The sequence below is a fragment of the Oscarella lobularis genome, chromosome 3, assembly GCF_947507565.1.
Source record: "Oscarella lobularis chromosome 3, ooOscLobu1.1, whole genome shotgun sequence".
Taxonomy (NCBI): domain Eukaryota; kingdom Metazoa; phylum Porifera; class Homoscleromorpha; order Homosclerophorida; family Oscarellidae; genus Oscarella; species Oscarella lobularis.
The window spans coordinates 3,138,679-3,148,657 of record NC_089177.1 but is presented as its reverse complement, the minus strand read 5'-3'; the positions used below and the strand labels follow the sequence as shown (position 1 = coordinate 3,148,657).

At 48.2% G+C, this 9,979-nt stretch overlaps 4 protein-coding genes and 1 pseudogene across 4 annotated transcripts; 3 read left to right on the top strand and 2 right to left on the bottom strand.

Annotated features, from left to right (window-relative positions):
- Positions 1-69: 69 nt before the first annotated feature.
- Positions 70-1,558, top strand: LOC136184513 (arylsulfatase B pseudogene; annotated as a pseudogene).
- A 58-nt stretch (positions 1,559-1,616) lies between these two features.
- Positions 1,617-3,976, top strand: LOC136184511 (inactive selenide, water dikinase-like protein). The gene is made up of 18 exons (XM_065971420.1): positions 1,617-1,730; positions 1,783-1,848; positions 1,914-1,923; positions 1,979-2,001; positions 2,069-2,087; positions 2,138-2,249; positions 2,302-2,335; positions 2,383-2,464; positions 2,514-2,582; positions 2,643-2,754; positions 2,803-2,893; positions 2,956-3,001; positions 3,051-3,128; positions 3,178-3,285; positions 3,338-3,427; positions 3,478-3,536; positions 3,585-3,630; positions 3,676-3,976. The coding sequence occupies exons 1-18, from the start codon at positions 1,701-1,703 to the stop codon at positions 3,723-3,725; spliced, it is 1,125 nt and encodes a 374-aa protein (XP_065827492.1). The 5' UTR covers positions 1,617-1,700; the 3' UTR covers positions 3,726-3,976.
- Positions 3,977-4,009: 33 nt separating this feature from the next.
- LOC136184317 (serine/threonine-protein kinase Nek11-like) lies at positions 4,010-6,890 on the bottom strand. Its single transcript, XM_065971198.1, has 19 exons — positions 6,715-6,890; positions 6,581-6,665; positions 6,449-6,529; positions 6,198-6,316; positions 6,120-6,149; positions 6,029-6,063; positions 5,845-5,971; positions 5,641-5,790; positions 5,510-5,588; positions 5,374-5,453; positions 5,236-5,322; positions 5,126-5,182; positions 5,005-5,068; positions 4,747-4,948; positions 4,654-4,697; positions 4,560-4,592; positions 4,443-4,509; positions 4,310-4,391; positions 4,010-4,252 (listed from the first exon to the last, which is right to left on the bottom strand). Exons 1-19 carry the CDS (start codon positions 6,867-6,869, stop codon positions 4,051-4,053), a joined length of 1,779 nt encoding a protein of 592 aa, XP_065827270.1. The 5' UTR covers positions 6,870-6,890; the 3' UTR covers positions 4,010-4,050.
- A 5-nt stretch (positions 6,891-6,895) lies between these two features.
- On the top strand, positions 6,896-7,593 carry LOC136184332 (cytochrome c oxidase subunit 4 isoform 2, mitochondrial-like). The gene is made up of 3 exons (XM_065971215.1): positions 6,896-7,142; positions 7,195-7,326; positions 7,385-7,593. Exons 1-3 carry the CDS (start codon positions 6,953-6,955, stop codon positions 7,507-7,509), a joined length of 447 nt encoding a protein of 148 aa, XP_065827287.1. The 5' UTR covers positions 6,896-6,952; the 3' UTR covers positions 7,510-7,593.
- On the bottom strand, positions 7,367-9,797 carry LOC136184316 (anaphase-promoting complex subunit 4-like). Its single transcript, XM_065971197.1, has one exon. It carries the CDS (start codon positions 9,752-9,754, stop codon positions 7,607-7,609), a length of 2,148 nt encoding a protein of 715 aa, XP_065827269.1. The 5' UTR covers positions 9,755-9,797; the 3' UTR covers positions 7,367-7,606.
- Positions 9,798-9,979: the final 182 nt, after the last annotated feature.

The following is a 9,979-nucleotide window of genomic DNA, read 5'->3' as shown; positions in this document are numbered from 1 at the left end:
CTCTCGTGACGTTACTCTTTGCCTTCGTTGGTGTACTCACTGCAGTTTGCAAGCCAAGCGTCACTCGACATGGCTTGCCCTACTGGAATTATTATACTTGCTCTTTTGATTATCGCGGTGCCGTCGAGAGCAATATCCAAGCCTCACATTCTCTTTGTTGCAGCCGACGACTTGGGATGGAATGATGTGGGCTTCCACGGCAGCGAAATCAAAACTCCAAACCTCGATCAGTTAGCAAAAGAAGGCAGAACGCTCTTTTCAGCCAGAAATCTGGAGACAAGACAAAAATATGCTTTTTTTCTTTATAGGGGTCATACTCAATCGATCGTACGTTCAGCCGCTCTGCTCTCCGACGCGCAGCACCTTTATGTCGGGTCGATTTCCAATACACACTGGACTCCAGCACTCGGTCGTTCGACCTAACCAGCCATATGGACTACCCCTGAACATCACTACTATTGCCGATCATCTCAAGACGGCGGGCTATGCAACACACATTGTCGGAAAATGGCACTTGGGCTTCTGCAACCTATCCTATACACCTTTACATCGCGGATTCGACAGCCACTTTGGCTACTACGTCGGTGCAGAGGACTACTATACACACAGGCGCGACGATGGGCTCGATTTCCGTCGCAATACGGCAGTAGTGTCCAACATGACCGGGGTGTATTCAACGTACGCGTTCAGTGCCGAAGCCGAGCGCATTGTCTCCGAACACGACCCGAGTCAACCGCTCTATCTCTACCTACCCTTTCAAGCCGTACACGAACCGCTCGAAGCGCCGCAGCGTTTCGTGGACATGTACGCTCACGTGAAAGACAAAAAGCGACGCGTTTTCTCCGCAATGGTCACGGCTATGGACGAGGCAATTGGCAACGTGACGAACGCACTCAAAAATCGCTCCATGTGGAACGACACGTTGATGGTGTTCACCACGGACAACGGGGGGCCGGTCACCGTCGGCGCAAACAACTATCCGCTGCGAGGCAGCAAACACACCGTGTGGGAAGGGGGCACGCGAGGATCGGCGTTCATACACGGAACGATGCTCCAAAAAACCGGCTACGTCAATAACGGGATGATTCACTCCGTCGATTGGTATCCCACGTTATTGGCTGCCGCCGATATAAAGACCGATGTTGGAAATATTGACGGAATGAACGTCTGGAGTACGGTGTCGACTGGAGCGCCGTCGCCGCGACAGACGTTCGTGTATAACATTGATACGAACATTCCCGTGGCTGCTATTCGTTTTGAGAAGTGGAAACTCATAACGGGCGAGCCCGGAACGCCGAGCGGATGGATTCCGCCGGCGAATGCGTCGTATGGAGTCGGAGTCTCTGCTGCTAAAGGCACGTATTTGTTCGATTTGGATGCGGATCCCACGGAGCACTTCAATCTTGCCGAATCGAATCCCGAAGCGTTGGCCATGATGAAGTCGCGTTTGGCGGAAATTATGAAAACGTACGTGCACGATTTGTCGACGCTTCATCCTCCCACGTCAAAAGCGGATCCGAAAAATTTCAACGGGACTTGGTCTCCGGGCTGGTGCTAAAGCTGACGTGTTACTTCGCTTCTGCAACCTTTTGTCTATGTGTAGAGCATCTTAGCACGCAAGAGCGCTTACATCTACCAGCGAAAACCAAACCTGAGAAGTTTTCTCGGCGTAGATAGGTGTCCCGGATTAGATTTTGTACATGTCGGAGAAAAAACGCCAAAAGACCGAGGTATCGCCTGTCCAGTTTTGCATAAGCAGCTCTGTAGTTGTATTACTAACAGAGAGCTCCCTTTGATCCCGTTCGGCATGGATTGAGAGCCGACTTTCGGCTAACTCGGTTCACAAAGGTAAGCTGCTCAAGATTTCCTACGCCTGCGTGTGTTTATGTCCTGCCCTTCATCTTACCTGAAAGCTGAAAGGATGAGGTACAAAGTTCGCTTGGCCTGCATCCTTTAGCTCAGTTCTGTTTCTACCTAGGGTGTAAAGTTCCTCAAGAAGAGGTACGTTACTTTTCCCGTGTCTAAGGCTTTATGCATCTCTCTCTTTCTCTGCCTCTGTCTGTCTCAGCTGCTCAAACTTCTCGCTGGTAATTCGCCTAATACTAGGACTGCTTTTGAAGCAACGTTGATTGTTTAGGTCTCGGGTCAAGTCTCAATATCTCTGATGGGGAGTCGCTTGGGGCTGGGCTCGACTGCTGTGTCATACCGACCAGACACGAAGGAATCTCGCTTGTCCAAACTACCGATTTGTGAGATAATATATCATAGTGCAAAACAAGTGTAGCTGGGAATTTGCACTAGCTTTTATCCTCTTGTCGACGATCCGTATGATCAGGTATTGATTAATAAACGTGGACCGATTTCCTAGCTTGTTTGTCATAGGGAAGAATAGCCTGTGCAAACGTGCTAAGCGACTTATACGCAATGGGCGTAACCGATTGTGACAACCTGCTCATGTTGCTTGGTACAGAAAAACTTAGAAACTGAGAAGTACTCCTAACGTGCGGGTCTAGGTATCAGTACTGATCTGAGTAAGCCTGAAAGGGACGTTGTTACACCGTTGATGATGGAGGGATTCAGAGGTTTGATCATATCCTCACAGCCAGCGGCAGCACCACTGGATGCATGCTTGGAATATTTAGATTGCGCCGAAGAGGCCGGGACTAGTGTAAACGGTGGTCAAAGTGTATTGAATCCGTGGTTCATCATAGGAGGGGTTGCATCGAGCGTGTGTGCAAAGAACGAATACATCATGTAAATAGGGAGTAGGACCCCCCAACGGAAATTCAGCTCACCTTTTAGGCCGTACAACGCCGTTCCTGGAGACGTTTTGGTCCTGACAAAAGCACTTGGAACGCAGATTGCAGTCAATGCCCACCAGTGGATAGAACAAGTAGTAGTGACGTCAGATGTCACGAACTGTATCTGCGTTCAGCTCTCTTTTTTTTTTTGTAGTCTGAAACGTATCAAAAGATCGCGGATGTCATAACGAAAGAAGGAGGTACTCGTACTTGTAGGCTAACCTTGCAGTCGTACAAGCCTGCACTCAGTTCGAAAGGCGTACGAGAGTGCGAGTGCTAGCATGTCGCGATTGAATAGAATTGGAGCAACACTAATGAGAAAATACGGTACTTTAGTTCAGATAGGCCACAGCACATACGAAAATTGTGCGTTTAGGCGCGCACGGGGCGACTGACGTGACTGGATTCGGCTTGCTTGGCCATGCACAAAATCTTGCCAAATGTCAAAAGGAGTCCGTTGACTTCATCATTCATTCGCTTCCCAGTGAGTCAGTTAAATAAAATCACACGGCGGCGCGCAAGAGGCGACGGTGTAGTTATTGCGGGGATGTCTGATACTGCTAAGATTGCTGCCAAGAAAATATTCGACTTCAAGCTGCACGAAGGGTTTTCGGCTGAGACTTCTGGTCAGACTTTAGAATAGCTCTGTCTGCTCCAATTTCAATTGTATCTTCAGGGGGGTTACTGATTGTTCTTCCTAAGGAAAAGGCTGGAGCATTTTGCCAAGAAATCGAGGTCATTTTTTTAACTTCATGCAATATCTATTGTACTCCAGAATTTTAGGAATTAGAAGGTATGCCTGGCTGGATAATTGGAGACGTTACCTCAGGTAAAAAGTGCTGAAAACTTGACAATTTTCTTATAATTGCTTTAGGAAATCATACTGCCAAGATAGCAGATGATGCTCGAGTGATTGAAGCATAGAGAAAGGCGTGTTCAATCGTGGATTTGTGTGTTTTTTTTGTCCGTCGTCTCTAGTAGACGTCTGTAGGAGAGTGAACGTTCTTTGAAAGGCGAGCCAACAAGAGATTTGAGCAGCTCATCTGTTGGCTTGCCCTAAAAGGAACAGCAGATTATTATGACGTCAATCTCCCGAAAGCGTATGAACGCCAGGAGACTGACTGAATTTCCAAAAATCTGCCACTTTATATGTGATTGAATTATTCCTAATCTTACCTGTGCACAACGTCTCTTCACTTTCAGCCGCATCGTAACAATTCCATCCTGTAAACTAAAGGAACTACTGGAGCTATTTAATCATTTCCATAAAAATCAGTTGATCGACGAGAAAACAATTTCTCGGTTCCTTACATATCCTACTCAACTCACTCTGAATGAATCGCTCATCAGTTATCGGCGCTTTGCCAGCCTGCGCATCGCCACAACGAGCGACGCGTAGAAACTTATACACTTTCTGAAATTGCTCTTCACCAAGCAACTTTTTCGCATCACTAGTGGAAGGACAGTGTGAGCAAATGAAAAAGACAGACGTATTCTTTCTCTTATACGCTTTCATTTTTTCCATCTTCTGTTCCTGACTTGTTGGAATGATCGACTCCTCTTCTTCAGGCAGCGTTGGCGACTTACAATCTTTAAAGATTAGACGTAGATATTACTTAGAACGAGAAGAAATGATCTCACCCCTTTCGCTCAAATTGAGCGCGTCTTGAAGACAGTCAACCAAAGCAAAATATTCGTCTTCCTCTTCCTAAGAAACGATTAGAAAGGTCTGTTTCCAATTGACGTTGATCTGCCTACATCAGATTCACTAGCAACTTCAAAGCTGTCTCTCTAACAAGAGCGAAAATGAAAATGCATTGCCCACGTCATCTATCTGATTTCTTTCTCTTACTTGCGTGTAATATGTTTCAGCTTCCAAAGGATCTTCAGGAATTTCTAACAGAACAATTAGAAAATATGTCACTTCGCGCTGTTTACGCGGTACCTTGCCATGCTACTCTTGGCGATGTCTTGGATCCGCTCGATGAAGGAGAAACTTCGGTTGCAGCTAATTCCGATGAGGCAGACATCTCTGACGCAGCCGATGCCCGAGTTGCCGTTTCTCCCAGAGAGTCGGGCAAAGGAGTAACAGAGAAGTCAGCATCACTGAAGACATCGGGATTTTCTTTTACCCACGGAGGAACGTACTATAACACGCACTACATATAGCATCAGAGTTGTCTAGCACCAATCAAACGCTTACTGCAGCTTTTTTGCTTGCTGAATATCTTCTTTGATTTTCTATCAGAATCTGTTTTGCAAGATCTCTACACAGCCACAAACACTTAGACACGAAATAAGGCAAGCCTTGAATTAGTGGCCACTTTCGTTTCGCCGCTTCTTCGTCGGCTTTTTGCTTCTTCTTTGCCAATGACCTCTCCCTAAACAAGAGACACGCGATTATGCGAGCGCCAGCATTAGAAAACAGTCTTACCTTGGAGTCATGGATCGAGGTGGCGGCGGCGGCGATTTCACTTTAGGCTCACCAGTTTTACTTTTCTTCCTTCTTTTCGGAGGCCCCCTTGAGGGAAAAACTCGCCCACGCCTACTTATTCACTGTGCCGCGACTTACAAAGCAGAAGCAATTTCCTTCGCGTCCTTATCAGCCTTAGCCTCGGATACGCTATCGCCAGCCATTTCAAAAAGTAATGACTGAAGAAAAGTAAGTCTGAAGGCATTACGATTTAGAAATTCTCTCTACTACCCACCTGCATGTGGGCACTGATGTATTTGTCTCTCAAAATCTCAACAGCCCCTGGTCTTAACTGAGGATCCTTTTCGAGCATCCTTGATAGGAATTTTCAACGTATCTCATATTCTAACTACTGTTATCTCTTACGATGAAAATAGCTTGTTGAGGCTAGGATGACATCGCGGTGGCAATGCGGGAGGTCGGCCGTACACAATGCTATTCATTACGTCCATGAGACTCTTTCCACCAAAAGCGTGTTTGAGACAACACAATTCGTACAAAACGACTCCCAAAGACCTGAAAACGTGATTTGTCATTGTGCACCAAACGCTATATGGGCTTCTCTCGCACCAGATATCCGATTTTGAATTATACATCTCGTGCTTGAGTACTTCTGGGCTCATGTAGTAAGGAGTGCCGGCGAAAGTCGTTGCCATTTCCGTTGAACCCAATAAAATTCGAGATATTCCAAAATCACCTTTTACATATAAAAAACGTGCGCAAAAACCTTAATTAAATTCTTGAAATTTCCTACCCAATTTAATAACGTTATTTTTAAGAAAAATATTCCTAAAGAAAGCAATTAATTGCACAACAGAACAATGAATGCCCTAAGAGCAGATCACCTTGTCTTCAAATCTCGATGAAGAACTCTCCTGAATATAAAATATCCAACTATTCAAATCGACGTACAGTAGCCCTACCTGTCGTGAAGATACTGAACGGCCATGACAAGCTGAATAAACCAAGCCAATATCAATTTGTCGTCAAACTCCTTTCCGCTCTCTCTCCACTTCTTAATCTTTCCATCAAGATCCCCACCCTGAGGGAACAAGTGATGATAGCGAAACGGAAGCAATTAATTAATTAATTAATTAATTAATTAATTAAAATACAATGTATAGCGTGACAAAGGGGCTCTACGGAAACATCACTTCCCTGGCTACCTGTTTACCTCACAGTACTCGGTCACAATGTAGAAGTATTCACCGTCGAGGAAGCTATCGTGAAACTTGACGATATGTGGATGATCGAGCTGCCAACAGATTACTGTAGAATGAAACGATTCTCTATATCTCTTGGCTACTTTCGACAATAACTTCGCCTCTCGCGCCGCTGCGACCGTTTCTCCCGCTTGAACTTCTTCGAAAGGGATCTCTTTTAGAACTTTGCTAGAAAAAACACGTGGAAATTGTCTCGCAAGCGTCGTTGTCTCCTCACAGGTCGCCGCCCGCTTGCAAATCGACAACGAGATGCGCCGTGCCGAAGTTTCCGCTTCCAAGGCGACGTTCGACGCGATAGCGATCCGCAACGATGCGACGCGAAGGCGGCGCGTCGCTGCGTGCCGACGCCGGAAGCTTCTTAGGCAGTGGCATCTACACCATCTAAAAGGAGAATACGGGGCTTACGAACTCTCGTTTACGTGATCGTCATTTTGCCGTTTTTCTCACCGTTACGAATGTTTCGCTTTGCCTCTCGACGTCGATTTGGGATCTCCGCGTCTCTTCGCAATGCGCGAGCGTCGCTCACCGAACCGGCGCCCCTTCGGCCGATCGACGCTGCCGTGTCAGAAAGCGCCGAATTGAAGGCTCTGCGCGAAAAGGCGAAGGGTGCGTGGAAAAATCTAACAAAGGAAGAAAAAATAACCCGTAAGTCGATGCAAATCGATTATCGACAACGATCTTATGGACGATTTCGTAGTCTACCGCGCCTCGTTTCCTCAAACGTTCGCCGAAATGAAAGCGCCGACGGGCGAATGGAAGAAAGTTTTAGGCGGCGTGACGCTGGGAGTGGCTGCAGGCATAGCTTTTTTCTCCCTCCTGCGACTAACAGGTGAGAGTTGCCAAGGGAAACGAGAATAAAATCTGATAATATATTCAATATTTCACAGTGGGACCGACGAAGCCTCACACACTCAACCCAGAGTGGCAGGCAGCAACTGAGGAGAAAATGAGAGCTCAACTCGCCAACCCCATTTCGGGTCTGTCGAGCAAGCCGGCACCAAAGGCAGCATAGAGCGTCGATTGAAGACTGTTGATTGCTGTGTAGTGTGTGTACGCGTGTGTGTATATGTGAAGAGTAAAAAGTTCATTCATTGTACACGTGCTCGTTCTCATCTTTCGTCATCGTCTTTGTCCTCGTCGTCTTCGTCCTCGTCGGAGCTCGAGAGCTCAACTTCTAAATCTAGTACGACCACTCGTCGGTCCTTGCGTGAGAACACGGCAGCCACGCCTCTTTCCACGCCGAGACACAGTCTCGTAGCCGATTCAAATCGAGGCAACTGATGCAGTTGTCCAACATTTGCACTAACGTCGATGGCGTCGCTCTCGGTGCATCCGCTTTCGACGCGTCCTGTCGTCTCAATCCCATCCAATGACAGCAAGCCAAAATCTTGTCTACGTCTCTCCTCTTTGCCGTCAAAAATCAAGCCCAAACCTTTGCTGCCGTAGAAAGAAACGCGACTAACTTTCCGATCCCCAACGTCAAGTCGAGCAAACCTCAACCCAGATCCCTCACCGCTGTCTTTGCGGCGAATAAGTAGCACTCTTTCTCCGCCCGGTTCAATGACTGCTAACTCCTCCGTCGAGTCGGTCACTAGCACGGAAACGCACGGCTCAATCCCGCGAACGTCGCAAATGTCGTGCACGCCAATCGAGTGCACCGACCCGTTCACAACACGACCAACTTCCTTGAACATGATATCGATGCCTCCGCGCAACGCAGACAGACACTGAACAAGCGACTTTCCGGGAAGATCCTGAAAGAAAACGTCCTTGCCTTTGCCCTTCATAAAGTCCGTCCAGCCGACGGCCATCCCACGCGACGCCGCCGACGGAATATCGATACGTTTCACCAGGTCGCTATTTTGCAAATATTGACCGACTCTCTCGAGTTTGAGAGATCCCTCGGATTTGAGTTCCTCGGTGAGAAAATCGGCGACGTGTAGAACGTCCATATCGCTGAAATTGAGCACTTCGACGACCCTCTGCGTGGGCACATCCTGCAGTTGAAGAAAGGCCTTGTAGAGAAGCTTGAAAAACGAATCCAAATTTCGAACGCTCGTCTTGATGACGTGATTCAATTCTTCGATTTTCAACATGAGCGATCCCGCTCGATGCAGGCACGCGTTGACGAGATTATCGGCCAAGCCGAGGACGCCAAACTGCTCGTACCAGCGCGCCATCCCGAGGAGATGGCTCAATTGAGCGATCATCTGCTGTCCGGCGACGGTCAAGTTCCCCAACGCCAATTTGAGTATCGACGTGTAGGACGTCTGTATAGAAGTGCCGAATTTCTTCAGCGATCGTTCCGTGAGATCGTTCAAAAGAAATGACTGGAGTTCGAGACTCATCACGCCGCGGGTGAGAAGAGACAGAAATTCGCCTTGGAACGTCTTCGGCGGCGACAGGGAGTCGGCAAACTTGCCGAGCTTGCCGTCGAGCTGCACGAGAATGTTATCCCAAGCGTCGTGCATGGCTCCAATGCTCGATTCCATATAGGCCAGAAGACGTCCTATATTCTTATATTGTACAGTCAGATGAGCGAGCTCGGCGCCACGCGAACCGATCAGATCGCTTCGGTATCGACCGACGGAGAGACGAGAATCTTCGACTCCGACGATCGTCAAGTGACGTCCGTCCGCCGAGACGGCACCGCAGAGCGGATTCGAAGCGAATAGGGAACAGAAAACGAATTCGCCCATGAACGAAAAGCTGAATTTTCCCGCCTCTTCGAGAACGACGAGAACGCTGGGATCGTCGTCGACGCTTCGATCGTCGTCGTCGTCGTCGTCGTCTTCGTTCGTTTTTGAATCGTCTTCGGCTTCGAGGGGCGGGAGATCGAGTAGGGAGGTCGGTTCGTCGGTGCGATAGAGCGACCGCGTTTCGTTCGACACGCGATGGCGCTGCCAGTTCATGTAGACGATCGGCGAATCGAATTTCGTCGTTTTTTCTTTTCGACGATGACCCGTTTCGATGTCGTGCTGCGTCACGTTGCCGTCGTTCCAGCCGATTGCGAGCGATCGGCCGTCGGGACGCCAAGCGATTGCGCCCGGCTTCGGCGGCGGCGATTCGCGGTTCGGCTCGCCGTTCTTGTGACTCGTATGCATCCAGACGCGATGCCAGGCGAGACGGTGGAGAGATACGTCGCCCGTTTCGAATCCCAGCGCGATTAGATCCATTTTGGGTGATATGCGCATTAGGACGACGTTTTGAGACGTCGCCTTGTCCGAGACGACACGAAATCCCTTCGCTTGAGCCATTTTTTGACTCCTTTTTTGTTGCCTCTAACTTTCGCTAAGTGTCCCGCCTCTTTGCACGTGGTGTCGCACGTGGTGACACAAATTTTCGCTGAAAATCTATATATAGGTACATAACTTTGGTGTTTTCTACAAATCGTAACCAGCTGCCAATTGTAATAAAACGTCTCCATAGCATCAAGTCCTGACGTTCTCACTGATGCTGCTCGTTGTCATGCTCAAACTGCC

What these genes read in the sequence shown, in the direction of transcription:
- LOC136184332 (XM_065971215.1), top strand. Translation starts at nt 6,953, where the DNA reads ATGTTTCGCTTTGCCTCTCGACGTCGATTTGGGATCTCCGCGTCTCTT. An exon ending in AAAGGAAGAAAAAATAACCC is followed by an intron (nt 7,143 to 7,194) that starts GTAAGTCGATGC and finishes ACGATTTCGTAG; the next exon opens with TCTACCGCGCCTCGTTTCCT. An exon ending in CTCCCTCCTGCGACTAACAG is followed by an intron (nt 7,327 to 7,384) that starts GTGAGAGTTGCC and finishes AATATTTCACAG; the next exon opens with TGGGACCGACGAAGCCTCAC.
- LOC136184316 (XM_065971197.1), bottom strand. Translation starts at nt 9,754, where the DNA reads ATGGCTCAAGCGAAGGGATTTCGTGTCGTCTCGGACAAGGCGACGTCT.
- LOC136184511 (XM_065971420.1), top strand. Translation starts at nt 1,701, where the DNA reads ATGTCGGAGAAAAAACGCCAAAAGACCGAG. An exon ending in GCAAAGAACGAATACATCAT is followed by an intron (nt 2,755 to 2,802) that starts GTAAATAGGGAG and finishes CTCACCTTTTAG; the next exon opens with GCCGTACAACGCCGTTCCTG. An exon ending in AACACTAATGAGAAAATACG is followed by an intron (nt 3,129 to 3,177) that starts GTACTTTAGTTC and finishes TTGTGCGTTTAG; the next exon opens with GCGCGCACGGGGCGACTGAC.
- LOC136184317 (XM_065971198.1), bottom strand. Translation starts at nt 6,869, where the DNA reads ATGCCACTGCCTAAGAAGCTTCCGGCGTCGGCACGCAGCGACGCGCCG. An exon ending in GAAGAAGCGGCGAAACGAAA is followed by an intron (nt 5,069 to 5,125) that starts GTGGCCACTAAT and finishes GTGGCTGTGTAG; the next exon opens with AGATCTTGCAAAACAGATTC. An exon ending in AAGATGGAAAAAATGAAAGC is followed by an intron (nt 4,253 to 4,309) that starts GTATAAGAGAAA and finishes TCCTTCCACTAG; the next exon opens with TGATGCGAAAAAGTTGCTTG.